Source organism: Heloderma suspectum, chromosome 2, assembly GCF_057233095.1.
Source record: "Heloderma suspectum isolate Gila_16-S chromosome 2, 16-S_ref, whole genome shotgun sequence".
In the NCBI taxonomy this organism is placed as follows: domain Eukaryota; kingdom Metazoa; phylum Chordata; class Lepidosauria; order Squamata; family Helodermatidae; genus Heloderma; species Heloderma suspectum.
The window spans coordinates 219,517,339-219,541,905 of record NC_139459.1 but is presented as its reverse complement, the minus strand read 5'-3'; the positions used below and the strand labels follow the sequence as shown (position 1 = coordinate 219,541,905).

At 46.5% G+C, this 24,567-nt stretch overlaps 1 protein-coding gene across 1 annotated transcript; it reads left to right on the top strand.

Annotated features, from left to right (window-relative positions):
* The first annotated feature begins 970 nt into the window (after positions 1-970).
* On the top strand, positions 971-19,949 carry JPT1 (Jupiter microtubule associated homolog 1). The gene is made up of 5 exons (XM_084838055.1): positions 971-1,128; positions 6,785-6,930; positions 8,016-8,113; positions 12,134-12,155; positions 18,888-19,949. The coding sequence occupies exons 1-5, from the start codon at positions 1,073-1,075 to the stop codon at positions 19,034-19,036; spliced, it is 471 nt and encodes a 156-aa protein (XP_084694181.1). The 5' UTR covers positions 971-1,072; the 3' UTR covers positions 19,037-19,949.
* Positions 19,950-24,567: the final 4,618 nt, after the last annotated feature.

The window sequence follows — 24,567 nt, the reverse complement described above, 5'->3', positions numbered from 1 at the left end:
TACAACTCCCAGCATCCCCCAGCACCAGGTTGGGTAAGGCTGATGTATAGGATTGCAGGCTTAGGATTTTGAAAAGCATATAAAGTGCTTTAAAGAGCAGGTGCTAGAACCTACATTTAGCAGATGGTCGAGTGCTGTGATGTTTCTCTCCCTGCCCTACACGCACAAGAAATTGCGCAATTATTTTCCTTCTACCCCTGCAGAGGGCTGTCTTTGTTTCATAGCCATTAGCCAATCATGTTGACTAGTTGCCTGGATGTTTTTCTTCCTTCATACACATCATGGTTGGTATTGCAGCAAAATAGGAATCACATGTGATACCCTTGTATTGCATCCTTGCATTTTGACTTCCATTCAGAAAGTGGTAATGTTACTGTCAGAGTTCAGTGTTGTTTTGCCGGGGCACCAGCGTGCTTCGGGGAGACAATGATCTGAAGTAGTGATCTGATGGTATTGTGTTCCGTGGTGTCATTTAAATGACACAATAGTACTTTTCATATAGGTGTTCAGTCTAGTTTGGCGTTGTGTAAGTGAAATGCCGGCAAGATTCCTGGGAAGGGCTGAAGACCGTTCAAGAGTAATGCAGTGGTGCCATGCCAGGCTATGCCACTCCCTGTGAAGGGATCCCCTTAAATTGTTACTTCATAAAGAAAGGCCAACTAAGTTGTTATTGCCTCATGTGTAGTCCAGCCAATCGCAGCCCACTTCGCTTGAGTGACAGTCTCGCTGTCAAATCATAAACAAAGGGGATGAGCGGCTAAGAACAACCAATAAGCGCTAAGTAAAAGTAGCTTCCGGCCAGTCTTCTTTCAGCAGCGGGGGAGCTGAGATGGCTCCAGCGCTTGGAGGAGGAACAATATCTGGAGTGGCGTGAGACTGACGAATGAGATTGGGAGAGTGGGTTTGAACTGTCCAATGAGATGAGTCAAGGCGCGATAGGTATAAAAGGAGCCGCCAGCGCCGGGCGGCTGCTGCAGTTGTCGCCGGCAGTGGCTGGGGGTGGAGGTGCGGGAATATCATCTTCCGCTAGCCTCTTACTCGGGCGGTTTCCTCGTTCCAGTTCTTCCCCGCCATGACCACCACGACCACCTACAAGGGGATGGACCCTAGCGGGCGCAGCAGTTCCAGGTTCGTGTGTGTTGTGGGAGGGGGGCGACGGGGGCCTGCTGAGCCCGATTTCCGTGAGGCGGCGGGCGTGGGGGAGGCGAGAGAGAACACTTGATTTCTTTTCTCAGTAGTCCCCGCTTCCCACTCCGTCCTCATCCCTCCCGGCTACGGGGTGGGGTCGGACGATGTCCCGTTTCTCCAGGCAGAGGCAGTGCTCCGTGGGTTTCGACCGGGGTGGGAGGCTGGCGGCTTCCAGGCTTCCGCTGGCCTGGTGCTGCCACGGGACACGTGAGCCCCCTCGGACCCTGGAGAGGGAAAGGGTGGGCTTTCCCTTTCTTGGCCTGGGTGGGCCGCCCTCCCTCATGCGGAGGGCCGCCGCTGCTTTCGTCGGGTGGCGGGATCTCTTCCCCGATTGCTGCGTAGTTAAGGGCGGGGGAGGGGGCGGGTCGGATCGGGGTTCCGCGCGCTACGTGTCCCGCGGGTCTGGCGGCATCATCACCATCACCACCACCCCCGTTTTCCGTGAGGCGAGCAGATGCCGTGGCCCATTGTCGCGCCGTGGCTCTGGGGCTTTCGCCTGGCGGTCCACACCCACGTCGCCTTGTATGCGTGACTCGGGCAGGCGGCCGAGTCAGCCGTTCTCCCGGGGTGGGGGATCGGAGAGATCCTCCTTTCTCTTTAGGCCTCGCTCTGTTTCCGGACCTGTGGCGTATATACTCCTGATCGCCTTTGGCCCCCTCCCCTTTGTACATTTCTGGAGCCCGGAGCCAGCCCAGCGGGTTCGCCGCTTCCTGGCCTTGGAGCTGCCTCTGGTGGGCGATGACGAAATCTCACGCCAGATTGTTTTACGGTGGAACCCTTGAACAAGCTGATAGGTTTTGTGGGGGGGGGGTGTTACGTGTATGTGGAGAAGATCCCCCTCCCCAGCCATGAGGCTCTAGCTTGGGCTCCACTTTCTGCCCCGCCCCCATTTGCGATCGGGGGCGGGAGGCCGCACCTGCTTGGAAATCTGCTTTGGGGCTTTTGAGTGTTGCCCCTCCCACAACCCCTTTCCGTTCCCCTTCCCCAAAGAAACAGGTGGCGGGGCGCGCTGCGACGGGAAGCAGCGTGGGGCTCGCGCGGCACAGACCGATCAGTGCGCCTCTGCCCTCAAGCCTAACAAAGGCGGCATCTGGCCCTCCCCGAGCGGCCTTGCAGCTGGATTAGGTGCTCTTCTGCGTCAGTCTCGGCACCGAGTGTTGGCCTCCGTTTTGTTTTGTCTTGTCTTGTCCATCTTGCCAGCGAATGTCTTAGTCTGGCACGGCTCCGCTTAGTGATCTTTCTCACTGGGTGGGGCTTGAGCACACTTCTATTGTCTCGCATCTGTGGCCACCTCTACCTGTTAAGTCAAGGCTTAGAGGCTCTGCCTATGTCAACAACTTCTCCGGACATCCTCTGCCAGGCTGTCCCCATCCGGTCCAACTTTTGTGTGCCGGCGGAACTTCGAGCCAGACTTGCTAGGAGTGAAGGTGTCTGAAGCTTATTTTGTACTGTTGCTTTAAATGGATTAGATCTTAAGTGTGCTCTGGCCATGGTGCTGCTGGTCAAACCCCTGCAGTTGTTGCATTGGTTGATCGTGGGTTTACGAACCCTCACGGAGGGTGGGAGGGGGGCAACAGCGGACCGTCCTCAAAAGGTAGTATTGAAGGAATGCCTTGTCTTGGAACAAAGAAACTTGGTAGGGGTTGCATTATTTCAGTTCCGTTGTGAAATTGTGGTAGTAAATTACAGAAGGACAAAAAAAAAAAGGCTATGGATATTGTGTGTTTTTGTTTTCAGATTTTTTTGGTTTTCTTTTGTTCTTAAATTTTTGTGTCTATTTTTGTTTTTGCTTTTTTGTTGTTGTGGAGTACAAAAATGAGCTTTTTCACGTAATAATCTTGAAATGTGCTTCTCAGACTGGAAGACTACAATTCTATGGGCAGGGGCCATCCCAGGGGCCTTAGGACTTAGCACAGGTGCCCTGGCCCTCCAGATGTTGTTGGACTCCAACTCCCATTAGCCCTGTCATGAAAGTTGTCCTGCACCATCTGGAAGGCCACAGGTTCCCCATCCCTGATTTAGTAGATCTTTCTCTCTCTGTGGGCAGAGAGGGAGGTCCGTCCTTGCAAGCTTTCTGATATGATGGCAGAAAAGTCTACCATCACTGGAACTCCAGAGATGGCCAAAAAAAAAAAAAAAAGAGGTACTGGAGGGGAGGGCTTTGGATCCACAGGATCCAAAATCTACCCATTCCCTTGACATTCCCAGAATGGGTGGGGCAGCGGGGAGAGACTATCCCAGCCCTGGAGCAACAGGAGAGGAAAAACTCAAAAAGGAAGAAACAGGCAAAAAATGCCACTGTCCCCACCTTCTGCTCTGCCAGCACAAGTTCAGCAGACTGTAGGAAGTGGCAGTTTGTCCGGTTTCTCCCTTACCTGCTGCCATTGGATTGTTCTGCCCGTCACTGTACAAAACGTCAGTGCAGCCACATGTCAGGAATAGAAGAGACTTGTGCGTGGTGTTGGGGAGGTTGTTTCAGTTCCTGATAGCTCAGGGGTGGGCAACCTGTGGCCCTCCAGATATGGTGATCCCCATCAGCCCCAGCCAGCATAGCCAAAGATGAGGGATGGTGGGAACTGCAATCCAGCAGCATCTGGAGGGCCACACATTCCCCATCTCTGCTCTAGCTGGAGAAAATTCTATGGTATATTGTAGAGAAGACCAACAAGGCTGTTTTTCTTGCATTGTGATTTCAAGCATCAGTGAGACCGCTACTCTTTTGTAGAAAGAAGGGTGTTGTGGGGGTGGGGAAAGTACACCCATGTATGAATGGTGCTAAGGAAATGGGTGCTGATGAGGTTGCACTGGCATGAATCGCTGGTAAATCGCAAGCAGTTTTTTCCCCTCGCAGATGGAAGCTTGTGAATTAAGGGGGAATGCTCAATTTCTGTTGGTCCTACTTGGCTTATGGGAAGCCCTGGCTTTTCTTGAAACCTTGACTCTGAAAGAATGATTGGCCTTGTATCTCTCATGCTAATGGTATGGTAGAGCTATCACTTATTTCAGAACTAACTGAAGCAGTAATGTGGAAAGGTAATGTACAAAAAGGCAGTCGTTAAACACGCCTGGTGAATAAGGATAGCCTCCAGGCAACAAGGCCAGGAAGTTTTATTATACTTGGTACACACACACACACACACACACTCACCCTACCTTTCCACCATGAATGACTAACATAGTGTAGGGAAGTAGGTACATGCTGTGTGAGTGTGTGTATAATCTAGTGGAACAGTAACATCTGTTGACTTATTTGCAAAGCAAAACTGAAGTTTGGTAAACCTCAGTCTGTTGATACTTAAAAAGTTTTTTCCCCCCTGTGTCTTATTATTAACCTACTTTTTAGCCAAGATAAAGCAGCTTACAATTAAATCTACAAGAAGGTATAATTAGGGATGTGTGGAGGTGTTTATAGTAGTCTCTTCTGGTCCCTTGCAGGTGATATCCAAGTTCTAGGCCCTCCAGAGGAACAGGGCATAAGGAGCTGTAAATGCACTTGGGAGCTTCCAGTTGGCAAAGACGCCAACACACACAAGCCATCTTTCTCTTCCTCTTTAGTTTTATCAGATTGCACTGCTTTAGTTTTATCAGATTTCATTCACTTCAGAATGAAAAGTCCTTGCATAAAGGACTTGCCTATAAGAACTGTACACTCCCATTGTTCACAACTGGGTTGCTACTGTGTGTATACTTATGACAATGGCACATATGTAAAGATCATGCATGCATACTCCAAGAAAATGGTGATAGACACCTGGGTTCATATGGAGAAACTGCTTCCTTTAGGAATTATGCCTGTAGGACTCCAGAGCTTCCTTTTACTTTTCTCTCTGTGCTCAAAATGGGGTTTCATCTGCCTGTCAGTTGTTAATCCTATGAAAGTAGATGGCCCTTAATTTTAATATGTAGTTCATCCCTTATTTTGGGTCAGGAATAGCCCATGTAATAAAAATGTAGATGACTTCCAAATTACCTGGGCTCTGATGGGATTTGTAATAATGCAGTTTATGTATGAGCCAAAAATTCTACTCTGTCATGTTGCTTGCTAATAAATTTACAAAGTGGCCATAATGAAACTGAATATTAATGATTGAGAGGTACAAGTCGCCTGTCTGGACTGAAGTTTGCTCTTGGCTCCATGCTTAGAGTACTCTTAAATGATCTTCTAAGCCACCCTTATGAGTAAGAAAGATGCACTGCACTTCCACAAAATGAGCTGATCAGGAATCGAGAAAAATCAGTTATCTTCATGCTGTCCTGATAAGATGCCATGGTTATACTCTTGAGTCTGGGTGGCAAAGAAACCCTTTGTAACATATGCACACCTTGACTGCTAGCCTTGCAGTGTGTAAAGTATATTAGAGAGTATAGCGTTGTTGTCCAAGGTCTTTTGGGTTAAACGTTAGCCATTATTTAGGCCGCAGTCCTATAGTCCCTGGAACAGAATCCTGAGGTCATAGGATTTAGGGGATCTCCCTCTCCAGCCAGGGAGAAGGAGATCCCTCCCGCAGACCTCCCCATTGCATGCACTGAAACCTCTTCCTTCCATTGCTGCTGGTGCTCTGATAGCCATACCAGCAAAAAGGGTGCATGCTGGGGCTAAAATGGAGGGATCCGCTGGATCCAAAGTCCTTCCATTCCCCCAATCTTTCCCCCACCCCGAATGGCAGAGAAACTATGCCAGCCTTGGGGCTGTTGTACTTATTTTCCATCCTCCCTGTTGGCTATGCAGGTCCAGGAAGGCTTTGGTGGTTGCTCCACCTTGGGTTCTCCTCTCCCCATCTCCCCTTGGCCACTTTTTAATTGCTCTGCCTGTCTACTTCAGATGTTAAGATTGGCAGATCATACCACTGATGCTCTTATAGCACAGTCACAGCCAGGCCACATTGCAAACAATCTACTTGCCTGCCTATTAAATTACAGAATAGGGATTATTCTGGAATGGTTTTTTGCTAGGGTCTTTTACCTTGATTTTGGCAAGCCACCACACCCACCCTGTGAAGCATTGTCAACACAGCTGGGGTCTGTTTCGTTCCTGTGTCAGTTGGACTTAACTGGTGCACACACATCTACCTAGGTGCTTCAGAAGAGCATTTTTTTCTCCAGTCTGAGTGTATCCGTCTGTGCTTCCTTCACATAAATACTGGCTGCCCTGCTTTAGGAAAAGCTTCCAGAAATTGCTTTCACATTACTCTGCAAACAGACTAACTTGACTCCTGCCCCTTTCCTTAAAAGGGTTATGAGCCCCAAGTTCTTGGTGTCACTCTGCGGCCATCTCTAATCATTCAATTGCAAATCAGTGCCTCGGTCATCTGGGTGGGACTAAAGAGAATTGGTGAGCTCCTGGCCATGTCTGTCTTTCATGTGTGATGGGAAATAAACTAATTTATTAAGGGCTAAAAGTGTACCGCACCTTCTAGGTCACAGGTGGACAGAAGGTAGCTCTCTGTTTTGGACTTCAGCTTCCAGAAGCCCCTGCCAGCATGGCTAATGGTCAGGAACGCTTAGAGTTCAAACATCTGGAGGTCTCCCTTCTGCCCACCTTGTAATCTTGCTGCAACTAAAATGTTTTAAACTTAACTCCTGCGTCTCTTTGTAGGGTTCTTCGCCCGCCAGGTGGTGGTTCCAATTTCAACTTGGGGTTTGACTTGCCAAAAGAGCAGCAAGGAACAAGAAGAAACATGATGGCATCCAGTATCTTTGGGACTCCAGAAGAGAATCCACCCTCCTGGGCTAGGTCAACAGGTGAAGCTTCCTTTCTTAAGGGGATGCCCATGCTTAAATATCTAAATTAAGATTATTCTTCTCCACCTTGCTCTAGATTTGTAAAATAGTTTTTTTCCCAACCAATTAAAGAATAACTGGAGAGGGGATAACGTATAGTTTAGAGTTCATTCATACTAGAATAGGCACAGATTGGTGGAGAACATGAACTACTCTTCCTCTCTTTGTTGGGGTGGAGCACTGAAATTACTGAGTGTTGCTCCAACATGTGGTAGCTGTAATAGATATTGAGCAATTGTCTGCTTCAGCTTATCTCATTCACGATCACCGCATTACATCCCTTGGCACAGGGGCAAGTTCTGACCTGAATACATGCAACCTACTGATGGCCCAGTCCTAAGCCTTGGTGTACAAGCACATGAGCTGCAGAACTAACTGCAAAATACTCTGCAGGAACTGGAGAAATGTTCCAGCTCTGCAGGAACTGGAGAAATGTTCCAGTGCTACAGTGGCAAATGTAATGAATAAATATTTGTTGGCATGTAAGCTGTTTCTAGGGCCACTACTGGGTCACTTGATCTCCATGGTCTCTCGCTAGAAATCGGGTGGGGAACATGTGGCCCTCTAGATGTTGTTGGACTGCAGCTCCCATCATAAGAAGGGATGCCATGCTGGATCAAACCAAGGGTCCATCTAGTCCAGCATTCTGTTCATACAGTGGCCAACCAGCCCTAGCCAGTGTTGAGGACCAATGGGAATTGCAGTCCAACAACATATGGAAGGTCACACATTTCCCATTCCGAGTAGATAGCATGCAGTTCTGAGACAGAGTAGGTCAAGATGACAATTATTGCTGGATCAACTCATTAAAATGTATAAGAACACACTTAGGCTATGCTAGAACCTAGCAGATTTACAACCATTCCAAAACCTTTCATGTAGGGAGAGTGTGGACTGTGCTAGGTATGGTGTTCATTATCCCATCAGGTACAAATTATCTGAGGGCAGGTCAGATCCACAGGCTAGTGCTTGGAAATATGATGCATCATGCTTTTGTTAGGCTTGATCTGCTTTATGTGCATGCTAAGTGACAAATGTATTTGCAGCACCCAAGTCCAGTGATGTCAGTGAAAGTTCTGAAGCACTTGGGTCGCAAAGGACAGACTCTTCTGATGCAAATTCTGGAGACTATGTAGATCCAAAGGTAAGAGCTGCTTTCTTTTTAATTGTGGCTATTAAGATGGTAGGAGAGAACTACAAAGCTTTAAGGAAGATAGTTTTGCTGGGTTAAATCCACCGTAGCACTAGCAGAGGTTTGCTAGCGTGATGGGGATTTCTCCCTCTCTCTCCTCCCCGCTGCAGCCCTCCAGTCTATCTTGAAATCTTCTCTGGGTTTCCCAGCCCTCTAGAGCAATTTTTGCGGGGGGAACTGACTCCATCAGCAGAATGACACTGTTGGGTATAACTCCGTTTTATTCTGTTCCCTTGAAATCACCCTTTAAGTGATTTCACTAAGATTCCTCTGCGCTTTTGATAGAGGATTCATTCTCAAGCAAATGGTTGCTCTGAGAAGATTCATTTTGTTTTGTCATCTGATGGTGGTCTCAGGTGGTATAAGTAGCCCTTCCTGACCCAGCGCCGTCCAGATGTTTTTACTACAGTTCCCATCAGCCCCAGATAATACATAGGAATGCTGGGAAATGTAGTCAAAATATCATGGGGGGTGCAGGTTGGAGAAGGCAGGTAGCTTGCATCTTTGGTATGAGAGTGCCAGGTCATCTTGCTGCCCGCTGGTAGATACTGTGCGTGTTTCTTAACATGTGAACTGCTTGTTGTGATTTCACTCAACATGTGTGTGTTATGTCTGAACTTGAAAGCCCTTTGTCATAAAAGATCTTTCATATCTTATTAGGTGGAAGGTGATGGAAGAGAATGCGGAATGTAGCAGTGCAATATAACTATTTTGATGCTTTGTTCTCTAATAACTGTGAGAATACCAATTGTTGTAGCCTAGGGTCCCTCTAGTTTTAATAGATGTGGGCCATTTGCATAGTGGCGCCTTTAGAAGCTGTTAACGGTGCAACCCTATGCATGTTTAGACAGGAAAAAAGTCCCAGTATTCCCTAGCCAGCATGGCTGCGTAGGTCACGCTGGGAACTGTAGGAGTTTTCTCTGTCTAAACATGCGTAGGGTTGCACCTTAAGTTACTCAGGTTGACCTACATCCAAAGTTTGGCTTGTATGCTAGATCATTAGCAATCAAAGGTTGGCCTGTGCCAGAGATGCTGTGTTAACTACTGGCACATTTTTATCTTGTTTCTCAAGTAGAAGCAAGCTGATAAAATGTCGTAGGCCTATATGCTTCCTTCAGTAAGATGGTGCCAATTTAATTTCTCTACTAATCTTACAGTAGTAGAATTCTGTATTTTACTTTATGTGAATAGGTTGCTGTCACTAAGGTGGCAGTGGATTTCACAGGATTTCACTAAGCTTATGCTCAGTTTTTCCTCTCTCTGAGGTTGTGTGGCATAGCTGTTCTGTTCTTGCCATAGCCCAGGGATCAGTAACTAGCAGCCGCCAACAGGAAAAGTCCCTGGCGGGTACAATCTGGCCCTCAGTGGCCAACCCACTGGCAAGAGTGGTGTATGGACAGAGTAGTGGCTGCGGCCAGGGTCTTACCAAGAGTCTGCTTTGCGGGATGGAAATGGAAGCTGGCCTGTTGCCCTCCAGGAAGACATGTGGCTGATCACAGCTATGCACAGCAGGACTGGTTGTCACGCGCTCTGCCGGGACCACTAAACACTGTAAATTCTCGTCTTGGTCATTGCACTTCATGTTCCTACAATACATATTCAGCAACTTGGACCTCTCAGATTGGAACACTTGAATGGCACAAAGATCTATTACCTCTTCCTCAAGTGTGAGGGGGTTACCCTTTATGGTTAAGAGTGAATGTAGCTGCCTATTGGCCTAAGCTGGATGTGAAACCCAGATGGAATGTAACTGTTTCTATCCTACAAATGTACCTGGCTTTGGTTAGTGTATCTTCTTCCTAAAGCTTTTTTTACATTAGTCTTGTGCTTCTGAGAACCCTCAAGTTGTAGGCTTGCTACTGGTCCACAGTACCAGAGTTTATTTGAGGACAATACTGATGTAGGATGTACTTGTGGCCTTGGAGTAGTGGAGCAGTGATGGATTGCGAGAGGCTAAGGGCACATCCCCTATGCATGTTTGGACAGGAAAAGGTCCTACAACTCCCAGTATTCCTTAGGATGTTTTTCTGTCTAAACCTGCATAGGACTGTGCCCTAAATGCAAGAATGGCTAGGGTGGGGGCAAGAATACAGCACTGCAGCTCTGAGCCTTGGAAACCCCATTCAGCTCCTAGACGTTTGGAGTGTACATGTGGGGAATTGGGATCATGCTGATCCTGCCCCATTCTCTCTTCTCCCTGCCTCCTTCTCCCCACCCCCTGGAGGAGCCATCCTGGCCTTGCTTGACACTTGATTTCAAGCTTGGATAGATGCCTGCGCCTTTGTGTGTGAATCTGTACACCACGACAGTCGGGTGAGCCCGGCTCAGCGCATGTATGGAGCCCGATGCAAACATGCCGTTTTTGTTGGCCAGGCCCTTCCCAATAGCTTGTACATCCTGAACATCTGCATTGGCTGTTCAGGATGGAGAAACAAACATCAATGGAACGAGCATTCCCGCTCGCCTCTCTCCCCCCACCCTGGAGCCTGCGTGAGCCTGCTGCCTCGAAGACTGTGTTCAAAGGGTGCCAGCTGGTGAGAGACTGAGTAATATCAAAAGTGGATTGGTGGGGGGCTTGAAGGAGTGGCAGTCCTTACCTCCCCAGGTGAGAGATGGAGAAGGGCTTGAGAGGAGATGCAGGTGAGAACCGGAAGGCTGCCGCAAGTGACAGCCAACGAATGTGTGTCGGCTAATGGTGGAGAGCCCCAGTTTGCTGCTGTGGAATTGAACTCTTATTTGGCTTTGTATGTGGCGTATTCTTATTTATACATTAGGCCTTACTGTCTCCCATTTCATTTTAAACTGTTGGATTAGGTCAGTTCATGTTTTCTCCAAAGTTTGCTTTCTCCAAAGTTTGCTTTCTCCAAAGTTTGCTTTCTCCAAAGTTGTACAGATTTATTTTTATTATGTGTGTACTTTGATACTGTGCTTATTTGTAATACCTATTCTTTTAAATGTTTTGCTGTTCATTTGGTATGTTGTGAGCCAATTTGGGCCCTGGCTTCTGGGAAAGTGGCATACAGATAAACTGATGATGATGAGGCTCTGGTTTCTGACGTATCGCTGCAACCATAAGTGTCAAAACATCATCTTTAAGTGATGTTTTAGATCTCCAGGATTCAGAGATTCCTTAATTAACAGCTTGAATATGGCCATGTAGTTTCTAGACCTCATGTGGGCAGCCAGCGGGCTACTTGCAGCCCTCTGGAGTCTTCCCTGCCTGCCACTCAGATGGCCCCTATCACTCCCCTCTCTACCTGTACCTTTGTCCCCCGGCAGCAATGGGATAGATTGCCTCGGAGCTGGTGGGTTCTCCTTCACTGGAGGTATTTACGCAGAGGCTGGATGGCCATCTTCAGCAGTGCTGTAGCTGCACCTTGCAGTGCAGAGCCAGCATTGAGCAGGGGCTCGGACTAGATGGTCTCCAGTGCCCCTTCCAACTCCATGATTGTAAGGTTTGTTCATGAGTGCATAAGAATAATAACATCCTGCTCTCAAGAAACTGCTGTCTGTGCATGTTTGGACTATGATGGGCCTGTGACTGACTCGGGGTGACTGAATAATCTAGTCGCTCCGGATACAGCAGAATTATCAGCCCCCAGTAGCATCTGACTGGAAGAAGGCAGGGTCAGAGCATTGGATCACACAGAGGCACAGTGGGCAGACGTGAGTCTGTGATCTGCAAATATTCACTTAATTTTTTTTCAATTGGTTTATTTGTTGGAGAGCAGTTCTCTCATGGCCCAGTAGTTTGCCCCAACATGCAGTGTGGGAATTAATGGTCTAGCAAATTGGAAGATGCATGTCCATCTGGATGCTAAAACCCCAAACTGTTCACTATGTCAGAATGTAGGTGATTCTGCTGTAGACAATTCTGCCTACTTAATAAGTTGGCTTGGCTACAGAAGTAATAGACTGTAGTTGGTGTTACAAAATACAGGAAATAACATCTTTCTTTCTTTTTAATTGCAGGGCAGGGAAGGTGAGGCTCCTGGTAAGTACCTTTCCCCCCCTTATCTCTAAAGAAGACTTAAGCTAAAAAAAATCCTCTCCAGCTTGAGAGGAGTTGCACTGACTGAATGCAAGAGCTACATTCAGGGCCAGGAATATTGGAACAAGGATAATTGTTTTGGCCTCTGTACACCACCACATTGAAGTTGAAAGGAAACACACCCAGATGGGAGCGAAGTCAGGACTTCCAGCTGTAATTCAAGGGGTTTGACAAAAGTGGGGCACTAACCATTCAGCAAGGACAGCCAGTGGCATACACACACACCCATCATTGGTGGCTCAGAAGTAGTGGAACAAACCAACATTTCAAACTTAAGGATCGCCTTTAATACCTGGATGAAAATCCTTTGCAGTCAATGACTGCCTGAAGTCTGGAACCCATGGACATGACCAAATGCTGAGTTTCCTCCCTCAAGATGCTTTGCCAGGCCTTTACTGCAGCTGCCTTCAGCTGCTGCTTGTTTGTGAGTCTTTCTGCCTTCAGTCTTGTCTTCAGTAAGTGAAAAGCATGCTCTGTTGGGTTGAGATCAGGTGACTGACTTGGCCATTGAAGAATATCCCACTTCTTTGCCTTCAGAAACTCTTGGGTAGCTTTTGCTGTATGTTTTGGGTCATTATCCATCTGCAATATGAAGCAGCATCCTATCAGTTTGGCAGCATTTGGTTGAATCTAAGCAGAAAGTATAGCCCTATACACTTCAGAATTCATCCTGCTGCTTTTATCAGCAGTCGGGTCATCAGTAAATACCAGTGACCCGGCTCCATTGGTAGCCATACATGCCTATGCCATAACACTGCCTCCACCATGTTTGACAGATGATGTGGTATGCTTTGGATCATGAGCTGTTCCTTTCTTTCTCCATACTTTTCTCTTCCCATCATTCTAGTACAAGTTAATCTTGGTCTCATCAGCCCAAAGAATCTTATTCCAGAACTGGGCAGGCTTTTTTAGGTGTTCGCTGGCAAAGGCTAATCTGGCCTTTCTGTTCTTGAGTGTTACCAGTGGTTTGCACCTTGTTGTCAAGCCTCTGTATTTACATTCATAAAGCCATCCCTTGACTGTAGATGTAGACAATGACATGCCTGCCTCCTCAAGAGCGTTCTTGACCTGGCTAGATGTTGCGAAAGGGTTCCTCTTCACCATGAGCAGCATTCTGCGGTCATCCACTTTAGTTGTCTTCTGTGGTCTTCCAGGCCTTTTGCTGTTGCTGAGCTTGCCAGTTAAGTCCTTCTTTTTCAAGATGTTCCAAACTCTTGTGTTGGCCACTCCCAATGTTTTTGCTATCTCTCTGATGGGTTTATTTTGTTTCCTCAGCCTAATGATGGCCTCCTTCACTCGCATGGACACCTCTTTGGGCCTCATGTTGGGAGTTCCAGTGAACAGCTACCAAATGCAAATGTAACACTCAGAACCACCTCCAGGCCTTTTCTCTGCTTGATTGGTCATGGGGTACCCAGGAAACAGGCCACACCTGGCCATGCAGCTGCTTGTCAGCCATTTGTTCCATTACTTATGATCCACCAACTATGGGGGAGGGGGTGTATGCCACTGGCTGTCCTTCCTGAATGGTTAGTGCCCCACTTTTGTCACGCCCCTTGAATCACAGCTGGAAGTCCTGACTTCGCTCCCATCTGGGTGTGTTTCCTTTCAACTTCAATGTGGTGTACAGAGGCCAACTGCCAAAACAGTTATCCTTGTTCCAATATTTCTGGCCCTGGCTGTATATTTGAAGGATAAAATGTGGGTTTTAAGAGGATCAGGATGGGATTTGAAGATGTGTTTTCATATTACAGCTTGTCCGTTCTGTGGGTCTTACATTAGGCAGCATCTGAGGAGCAGTTTGCACATTCATAAATGTGGAAGACTTACATTTTCCTACAGTGGAGGAAGGTAGCCTTGCATGGGGTGTTTTTCCCACTTGCTGCATGTCAACATTCCGACCACCACACCACACTAGGCGGGACTACATTAAAAAGGCACAATACTTCCTGTGAGGGAGAGCCCCACCCAGTTCTGGTCCTGCCTAGCCCGGCAGGGTATTTCTGGAGCTCTTCTGATCCTTCACCTATTCCCTCAAAACCTCTCCTTTTCATCCATCCCATCACTCCTCCTCATCATCATCATTTCCTCCCACCCACCCATAACACTTATAGCATCAGGGAGGCCTACGCAGAACATAGAGCAGTTTATAAGGGCCTCGAGAATGTAGGACATCTGTGCCTTAATGAACTGGGGGTCCCCTCCGTAATACTGTAGTACTCGTCTTGCTGGTGCTTTGTTATGTGTCAGAATCCTTCATGTAATAAGCAGCACATTTTGGAAGCTAAGAGTGTTACAGTGCTTTTAACTGTTGACTAAATAAAGGCTGAATGTATGCCCATCCTACAATGAGATGGGATTCCTGGGCTATACTAAAGCAATCCAAGATTGGCATGCTTATTTGTAAGAGAAGCAGCGTGGGTGGAATGGCATTAGTCCAGTTCTCTGTCAAGCAGAACACCTACTCATGCTGCTTAACGCCTTATGCACATGCGTTGCTTTATCAGGTGTGAAATAGCACACCTTTCTTCTGGCAGGCAGTTGTCATCATTCACTAAATCTCTGCAGACCTTCTCTTAGTTGGCTTCACATGCATGGGACAGCGTTCTAAGGTGAATGATCTTCAAAAATCCAGCAAATAACCTTAGCTGGTCGCTCTTGTCTAGTGCACACCACACATAGCTGATCTCAGTCCCCTGTATTCAGTCAAAATGCGTCTTACTGAGCTGGATCCAGGGCTTTTTAAACGTGTGGTTAACCATCCAGAAATCTGCCACTTAAGGTAGATCTTGAAATCAAGGTCAAAAAGACAACACGACCTGGAAGGGTCATGAGAGAAACTTCTCCCTGCATATGTTAAACCCCAACTCTCTATTCCCACATCAAGCTCATGCTTCCACTATATAGCTACAGTCCAGGAATGGGATTATAAAATGCTACGGGAAGGGCAGACCTGTGCCACTAGTAATTAGTTAGACAAGCTTTCCCCAGCCCTGGTGCCTTCCAGATGGTTTGGGCATCAACTCCCACAAGCCCCTAGCTAGCATGGCCAATCATGCTGGGAGTTGTAGTCCAAAACATCTGGAGGGCAGCAGGTTGGGGAAGGCTGAGTTAGAGGATTTCATTTCAGGGTGAGGTTGGCCTCTCAAAGGCTGCTGGATAGAATGGAGAGGAACATCTATTCCAGTCAAGAGGCGCCCAAGGAGGAACCTGGGAGATGTGCTGCCAAGCTCCCGCAACCTTCGTGCTGACCAGTGGGGTGTGCCATACCTCTTCTCCCTCCCCCAGACTTTGCCCTATGCCGTGGGTCCCAGAACAGGTTGCTTCTTGTTTGATCTTTCTGCCTCGGGCTAAAGATGGAATGAGCGGTGCCAGAAGCTATGTTGCCCCCATAGTTGGGGAGTTTCAAATACTTCCCATATTTTGGGAGGGCTTCCTGAGATAAAAATGAAAAAAAAATGAGAGCCTGATCTTTGCCAGCACACTTGAGTATGAAAAACTACACAGACTGCTTCCTCCATGGGAAGAAGTAAAGTTGTCTCTTCTGTGACATTTACAGTTGCCATATGGGAAGGGGAGAACTTGAATGATTTGTTATCCATGGTGTGGAGAAAGTGGAGAGGGAGACATTTTTCTCCCTCTCTCATAATACTAGAACCCTGGGTCATCCTGTGAAGCTGATTGGTGGGAGATTTAGGACAGATAAAAGGAAGTAGTTCACACAGCACATACTTAAGCAAGGAATTCAATTCCGCGAGATGTAGTGATGGCCACCAATTTGGATGGCTTTAAAAGGGGTTTGGACAAATTCATGAAGGACAAGGCTATCAGCGGCTACCAGTCCTGATGGCCATATGCTATCTCCAGGATCAGAGGCAGTATGCCTATGTAAGCCAGTTGCTGGGGAACATAAGTGGGAGGGCGCTATTGTACTCGTGCCCCGCTTGTGGGTTTCCCGTAGAGAACTGGTTGGCCACTCTGAACATAAAGCTGGACCGTTGGTCTGATCCAGCATGGCGCTTCTTATGTTCTTTTGTAATGATGATGCAGGCAACTTTCAAAGCCAGTTGAATTTGTTTCTTCCTATGAATATAGGTTTTCTTTATAGTAACTGGGATATCTCCCAAAATAGTGTGTTCCCAAGGTCTGGGGTTAGAAATATCTTGCCTGCATTTCACCTAGCCTCCTTCCTCTGCAGAAAACAGCTCCTTAACTTCCATCCCCTTCTTTGTGTGTTGTTTCTGTACTTTTCTGATCCCTTCTGAGCAAGGCTTCACAAACAGAAGGGCTTACTAGCCAAGCCTCCATTTCTACTATATCAGTTCCTTGAGCCCTGGGAATGGTTAATATCAATTCCTTGTTCCCAGGGACAAAGGCCAAGTTTGGAATTATGCAACCCACTTCATAGGATTAACTGCTCACACTGAGTATGGACAATAGAGCATTCAAGGAATATGAATCACTGGCCTCAGCCACAGCAATATTCAGTCGTATGAAGTTGGTAGTATACATGTTAAATTGGTCACCTAAAACTGTCACAGGGCATCAAATGCAGTGTGAATGAAGCTGAATCACAGGTGCTATAGGGGAGCTTGAGCGATGGGAGAAGCACAGCCTATTTAACTTTGTGCCCAAAATGCCAGTATACCTGATTGGAAGCTGAGGGGATTCTGGACTGCAGTTCTAGATTGATCTGTTGTCTGCAGTGGTGCTCTGAAAGCTCTCTAGCTGCAGCAAGCAATGAGATTCAATGCTGTCTAAAGTTATCTGCAGACCAGGGCTTCTACACTGACATACCAGATTTTAAGACTTAAATATTCCCCTCAAGCAAAGAGACTTCATCCCACTCCTTCCAAACTGCCTTCTGGCCCTTTTTTTCAATCCTAGCTGTAGGATTAAGAGCAGCCATGGTAGAAACAAGCAGCAAAGGTGGTCAGGAATATTTCCAGCAGAAAGGCTATGGGAAAGTGTTTGCTAATGCAAGCAGCTGTCCTGTGTGAACCTAGTCTACATTATCTAAAAAATGAGGTCTGATCTGAATACGGTGGTATTGGAAAACATGTCTTGTACACAGACAGGTGGGAGTTACCGAGTAAAGTATTCTCATTCTAGTCCTGCTTTAAGGCTGAACAAGAATAGTCTGATTATATGCACATGCAGGAATTCTACCCATGCAAACAGTCATTAGTGTGTTGGTTAGCTTGTAATGACTAGGCTTGGCAGACTGTCTGCAAGGCTTTGGAACATATTTGAGAAAGCTGCATCCCAAGGAGTTTCAAAACAGTCTGGCTGGGATGTTTGAGGTTCTATGGCCAAAATAGTACATTAAGAGCACAATCTTGTGGTCCCTGGGGAGCATCGTGGGGTGGTAAGATTTTGCAGAGCTCCCTCTCTGCTTTCAGAGAGGGAGGCCTACCCTCAGAAGCTTCCTCCCTGCTCCCATGAAAATATCTACTGCCATTGCTTCTCCACTGTTGGCAGAGAAGGCAAAAAGGGCTACCAAGGGGGCTTTGGATCCACCAGACCCAAAGCCCTCCTGTTCCCCTGCCACATCCTTGGATCAGGGGGAAAATTACGCTGGCCCTGAGGCTGGCATACTTAATTTCAGGTGGAGGGGGAAATCGTAAGGGGAAAAACATGTCGGAGAGAAAAAGCCCACAGCTTTCACCCTGCCTGCCTGAGCCCAGCAGGGCTTTGGCTTGAGCCAGTTCATCCACCACTGCTTTTCCCACTCCCTTCGGATTGCTCCACCTACATTTAATTTCACGCCACAATGTCAATCCTAGCTCTGCTGCATAGGGTATTCTGCTGAATAATGGATAGGCTGTGCCCAACCACCTTCTTGATTTAAGCAAATGCTGGTCTCCCCTTCTCGTGTGGTAATGGGGCTTCTTGAACATTAATTGCACCTCAGCATATTCAATAAAAGTACATATGTATAATACAGATTGACCTTGATGCTTTTCCCTTGTTAAATGGGCTGGCTTAGATAAGAGTTCTGACTGGTCAAAACCAGCCAGCCGTTGGCTATTTGGGAAATCTTGAAAATGTAAATCAGCAAGAATGAAAAGGTTCTGGGTTGGGTCCTGACTTTGAAATTAGTCAGGAGAATAGGAAGCTGCCTTGTACTGAGTCAGGCTGTTGGTCCATCTAGCCCAATGTTGTTGACACTGACTGGTACCGGCTCTCCAGGGTCTCGGGCAGGAGTCTTTCCTAGTGCTCCCTGGAGATGCCAAGGATTGAACCTGGGACCTTCTACATACAAAGCAGGTGCTCTACCACTGAGCCATATCCCGTCCCCTTCTAACCCTTAGAACTACAGTGTTAGAAATTCAAGTCCCCTTTCCTTGAAAGGTGTTCTGTACAAAGCAAGCCCAGAAATGATGTAAATCAGGCCGGTGTACCTGCAAGACAGAGTAGCCTTTCCCCTCCTGTTGTTCAAAGACTTCCCATGGAGCCAGTGTTTGTCCAGAGTAGCGTTGATACTTTGCAGTAAGAAGAGGGGAGCGTGTGAGGACACAGGACTGCTGGGTGAAGTGATCCCCATTTGGCTACAGCAGCACAAGCTTTAGGAGTTCTTGAAGCATCAATCTTCTAAGTGCCTTGCCAGCACTGGCAGATGCTCAGCTAAGGGAGAATAATTTGATTTCCACCTAATGACTATTCTTTTTCCAGAAAACACAGAGGTCGAAATAGAAGCTGCTTCAGGCCCGAGAGAAGAGAAACCCCTTCCAGCGGCACCTGTTCCTAGCCCAGTAGCACCAGCACCTGTGCCATCCAGGAGAAATCCACCTGGCGGAAAGTCCAGCCTAGTCCTTGGTTAAACTTGATCCTCCTTTGCTCCTTCTCACTACTTGGAACTCATGTCTGTCATCTTTGTTTTTCTTCCATGCTTGTGAACTGCACAACTTGAGCCTGACTGTACTTCTCAAACTGTCATTAAAGAAGCACTTTATGTACTTCATCCTTTTTTTAAAGATGGTCTTTTTTTCTTCTCTTCAACTTCTGTCTTGTCTCCCTTGGGTCTAATGGAAGTGGCATGCGTGATTTCTTTTCCTCATGGTAGACGTAGAGCAGTGGTATTCACTATGCAGCCCATGGCTGACCAAAAGTTTTCTAAGGTGTATAGTTGTGTGTATCCTAAACTAGGCTGGTTGGTTCTGAGTGTGCTAGGTGGCATTTTTTGTCCTGAAGCATGTAGAAACCCCTTAGTTGGCTTAGAAGGGTTGAAAGTTGGGGTTGTACAGAACAGAAGATGGGTGACAAAATGTGTGTTCTTTCTCTCTCCCCTCCCCTATCCATCTCTGCAACACAAACTGATTGGTTATCCAAGGTATCATTCAATAACTGGTAAATGTCTGAAGCCCTGTTGTACATTACAGAACAGTAGAGTTGTGGTGCTAGTAATTAACCACGCTGCCTTCAACCAGAGGAATCTTGGTTCAGCCATGACAAGATGCGGCCAGTGCCATATAGAGGGCTGGTGATGTGAGCCTGCTGTTCTGTTCCCTGAGTATCGGGCTCCACCTTAAGTGGTGACAGTGGATTGGATCTTACAAAAGTAAGTATTTGGTGGAGAACAATCTTTTAAGACACATTCTAGTCCAAATGACTCCAGTACTATGCTTGATCATGCTGGTGCTTGACCAAGACGTGAAAATCTCATCCTTCTAAATGTGTGTTGTATCTTGATAAAGCTGGATTGTTGCTTACAAATAAAAAGGATATAGAAATTTTGAGGCGGTGTCAGAGCTTTATTTTTTGAGGCTGTTTGGTATGCGGCCTGCTCATCACTTGACTAATTCCCAAGTCAAATCCAAAACAGAAACTGTCTGGATTCTCAAATCATTTCCCATGTACCCTCTTCAACAAGCAGGCATTAAAATAACAACATGTTGATTGGCAGTTAGATAGAGCCTTTATGCTAGAAGAGTAATCAAAGTCATGTCACCCCTGTGCTTTTTGTACTACGGAGCTTTATATCTGCTTAAGAGATGGGGAAAGAAGGCAGTGTTAAGAATTGTAACATAACTGACTTTTTTAATGTTTTGTTTTTTCATATACATTGAGGGACACTGAACAATCCCTGCCCAGAGATACCTGGGATTGAATCTGAGATCTTTTGCCTGTCAAGCATGTGCTCTACTACTGAGTTGTGGCCCTTCACACAGTGAAAGAAGGCTGGGGGGACGGGGACATGGGCCTCCCTAGGGCGGGAGCTCCACAGTTTAGAGGTGGCCACAGAGAAGCCTGTATTCCTGTATTTCAAGAAACCACAACTGGTGGAATGCGAAAGAGCCTCTCCAGGAGATCTTGAGGAGCAAATGCTTATATGGGAAAAGACTGTCCTTTTAAGTATTGCAGTCCCAAACCATTTAGGGCTTTAAAGGTCATAACATAGCTGAAGTTTCTGGACATTCCAAAGCAGCATAGGGTGTGTTGAGTAGGCCAGACATGATGAAACTAAGGCATATGTCACCATGGCCAGATCTGTCTTCTGTAGGAACAGGTGCAGCTGGCATGCCAGCCTGAGGGCATTGGCACTCCTAGATATCCCAGGTGCAAGACTGGATCCAGGAGCACCCCTAGACTGTAAACCTGAATTTGGGGGCAGGGGAGTGCTACCCAACCTGAACTATTCCCACATCGGCAGCTCTGCTAATCGAATGGGGGAAATTCTGTTTTGTCTGGATTAAGCTTCAAATTATTCATCCTCATCCAGTCCATTACAGACTTTCAGGTACCGATTCAGTACCGTAATAGCCTCCCTGGAATGTGATGGAGAGAGCTGAGTATTGAACACATCTTGGTAATAGTGCTCCAAATCCCTGGAAGACCTCTCCCAGTGGTTTCATATAGGTGTTAAACAGCACAGAGGACAAGATGGAGCCCTATGGCATGTGGTTGTCTTTTAATGTTTCAATATTTTTACAATTTTGATATTGATGATTTAATTATATTTTTAACTTTTGTACACTTGTATTTATATTTCTATGTATAGGCTTTAATTGTGTAAGTTTTAATGTTGTAAAGCTGCCTTGAGTCCCAGTATTGGGGAAAAGGCAGGATATAAATATAATAATAATAATAATAGCAGCAGGCAAGAAGTTAAACAGGAAGCGCTGGAAGCAGAGCAAAATAGTTCTCTGCCCTGCATATGAGTTCTTTCTAGGTGCCTCTTCAGTGCTCCACCTCCCAGATCTTTATTGATGAGGTAAGCCATAGTTGGCCCATTGTCCTCTTAAGATCTTGGGAAGGACTAGAAACCTGATACCGATAGAAGAAAGTCTTTTACGGGTTTACATATATCGCTAATCCATGGTTTACTCAAGGCATGGCAGGGGGCTGGGAGATGCTGGAGCGGGGTAGAACTGGCAGGAGCTTGGGGTGGAGGGGGTGACAATGGGGGGGGGGAAGAGCTTGTGCTGGCCCTGTAATAAACTGCTGGTTAACAAAGGGTTGAATTATTTATTTATTTCATTTCTATACTTCCCAATAGCTGAAGCTGTCTGGGTGGTTCACAAAAAACCAAAAAGCGCAAGGTAAAACAATATAAAATATAAAAGCATCAAAACCACAATATAACAATACAACCAGAATAAAACCTAGCAGCAATGCAGAGAGTTAAAATACAGATTTAAAACACCAAAGCTAAAAGACTAGAAAGCTAAAATGTCTGGGAGAATAAAAAGGTCTTCACCTGGTGCTAGATGGAATACAACATAGGTGCCAGGCGAATCTCGCTAGGGAGCTCATGCCACAGCTGGGGCGCCACAGCAGAAATGGCCCTCTTCCTAGTAGCCACCTGCTTCACCTCCATTGGCAGGGACCCACAGAGGAGGACCGCTGAGGATGATCTTAAGGTCCAGGCAGGCACATAGGGAGGAGGCGATCCTTCAGATAACCTGCCCTCAAGCCGTTAAGGGCTTTGAATGTACCAGCACTTTGAATTGGGCCCGGAAATGGACTGGCAGCCTGTGCAGCTGGAAAAGTACTGGCATAATATGAGCTTGTTGGCCAGACCCTGTTAACAATCTTGCTGCCCTATTTTGGACTAGCTGAAGTTTCCGGATTGTTTTCAAAGGCAGCCCCACATATAAAGCATTGCAGTAATCCAGACAAGAAGTTATCAGCACATGGATAACTGTAGCTAGGCTATCTCTGTCCAGATAAGGGTGCAGTTGGTATATCAGCCTAAGCTGATAAGTGCTCCATGCCACTGAGTTCACCTGTGCCTCAAGTGACAATTCTGGGTCCAAGAGCACCCTCAAACTGAACCTGATCCTTTAGGGGGAGTGCAACCCCCTCCAGAACAGGTTGAATGTCACCTAGCGGGGCAGACAAACCACCCACTAACAGCACCTCTGTCTTGGCTGGACTGAGTTTCAGTTTATTGGCCCTCATCCGGTCCATTACTGTGCCCAGGCCCTGATTCAGAACAGCCACTGCCTCACCAGTTTTGATGAGAAAGAGGAAGAGCTGGGTGTCATCCTCATATTGATGGCACCTCAGCCGGCACCTCAGCCCACACCTCCGGATAACCTCCCCCAGCAGTTTCATGTAGATGTTAAACAACATAGGGGATAAAATAGAGCCCTGTGGAACCCCTGGCACAATTGCCATGGCACAGAGCAGTAATCCCCCAGCACCACCTGGAGTCAGCCATCCAAGTAGGAGCAGAACCACTGCAGTGCAGTGCCTCCAACTCCCAACCCAGAAAACCTATCCAGAAGGATACCATGGCCGATGGTATCAAAAGCTGAGAGTTCCAGGAGAATCAACAGGGTTGCACTCCCCCTGTCCCTCTCCCATAAATAAACCATGCGCTAGCGTTCTGCATGAACCAGGTCACCAGCTGAATGGAAACAGATGGCAATTTGCGGCAAATTAGTCTACAGTGCAATATGGTCTAGAGATGATGTTGTACCATCATCTACCTATCCAATATTGCAAAGGAAAAGTGTAGTGTTCTCTCAAAGCTGCTGTGTTCTGACTGAACTTTGGTGTCTGAGGGTTAATTCTGCACTGTAGTCTCCACCATTCTGCACTTGCATGTCTGCCTTTGACCTCATTCAAACGCTGTTTTGGTGTAGAAAAATCCTGCTAAGTGTAAGAAGGATGTTAGATGACCAAGCTCCTGGACTGAGCTCTGACTTTGAAGGACTGGAGGCATTTCTGTGGGGGCTGTCGTGTTTTCTCCTAGTTGCTGACCCCATTGCAATGTTACAATGTGGCTCTTGAAGAACTAGAGCTTTTTGGCACTGAGTGAAGTTCATAACATACTGCCTAAAGAATGTTTGTTATGCAGTTTGGATTTCTTTGGCATGGTCTTTGGTAAGATATTAAAGGTAGCCCAAATAAAGTTTCTTAAACATGCATCCAGAGTAGAACAAGTCTGGCTAATAATTACGAAGCATGCCTGATTCAATCATAAAGTATAGTTTGCTCTGGAGTGTCCTGTTTTGAGAATATCCAGTGGCTGCCTCTTTCTTCATGAACTAATTTATCTTCTCAATGATCTTAACTCAGCTTCCATGGGGGGGGGGGGATTAAATGCAAACTGAATGTGGGGTAAGCCCAGCTCTACCTATGGATTCATTTGGTGGGAAGTCAATCTTTCTCCCTTGGCTGAAACTAACTCACAAATGGACAGAACTGTAAATATGGGACAGGTGGGTTTTAAGCAGAACAAAATGGCTTTGTAGCTTCACTAATAACTTTGACAATAGTTCTCTCATTTCTCCTCTCCCAATAAATCTGTTTTCCTTTTTATGTGCGCCATCTGCCAAGCTCAGGTAGCACATTAAAAGTCATATACAACTACGTACAAATGTTAAAAGCTTCGCAAGTTGTCTGAAATGCCATGACTATATGGAGGGGGACTCTGTCGATAAACTGTCACAGCAATCCAGCTGTAAGTTAAGTAAAACGGGGCCTGCTCAAATGTTACGATGCAAGAGGTGGTACAGATCCCATATAGCGCTATACCATCGTATGTTTTGTATTAAAATAGTATTGCTGAATACTAAAAGGGATGAATTAAGCTTATTCGTTTCTGTATTTATTACTCTGATGCACGTGAAGTCTTCCAGTTTACTGTGGGAATGTAGTTGATGTGCCTTCTCAGACCTGACGGGACGCATAATTAATTCTTATGCAGAATTGTTTGGCGGTTGATAGTCACATTTAACGCAAGGAAAAAAAATAATTTGCCAAATGTACCATCTTTTGCCATTTGATGCCGATTGTCATCAACATCAACTTTGTCATCAACAAAGCTGATCAGGGGACTGGAAACAAAGCCCTATGAAGAGAGACTGAAAGAACTGGGCATGTTTAGCCTTGAGAAGAGAAG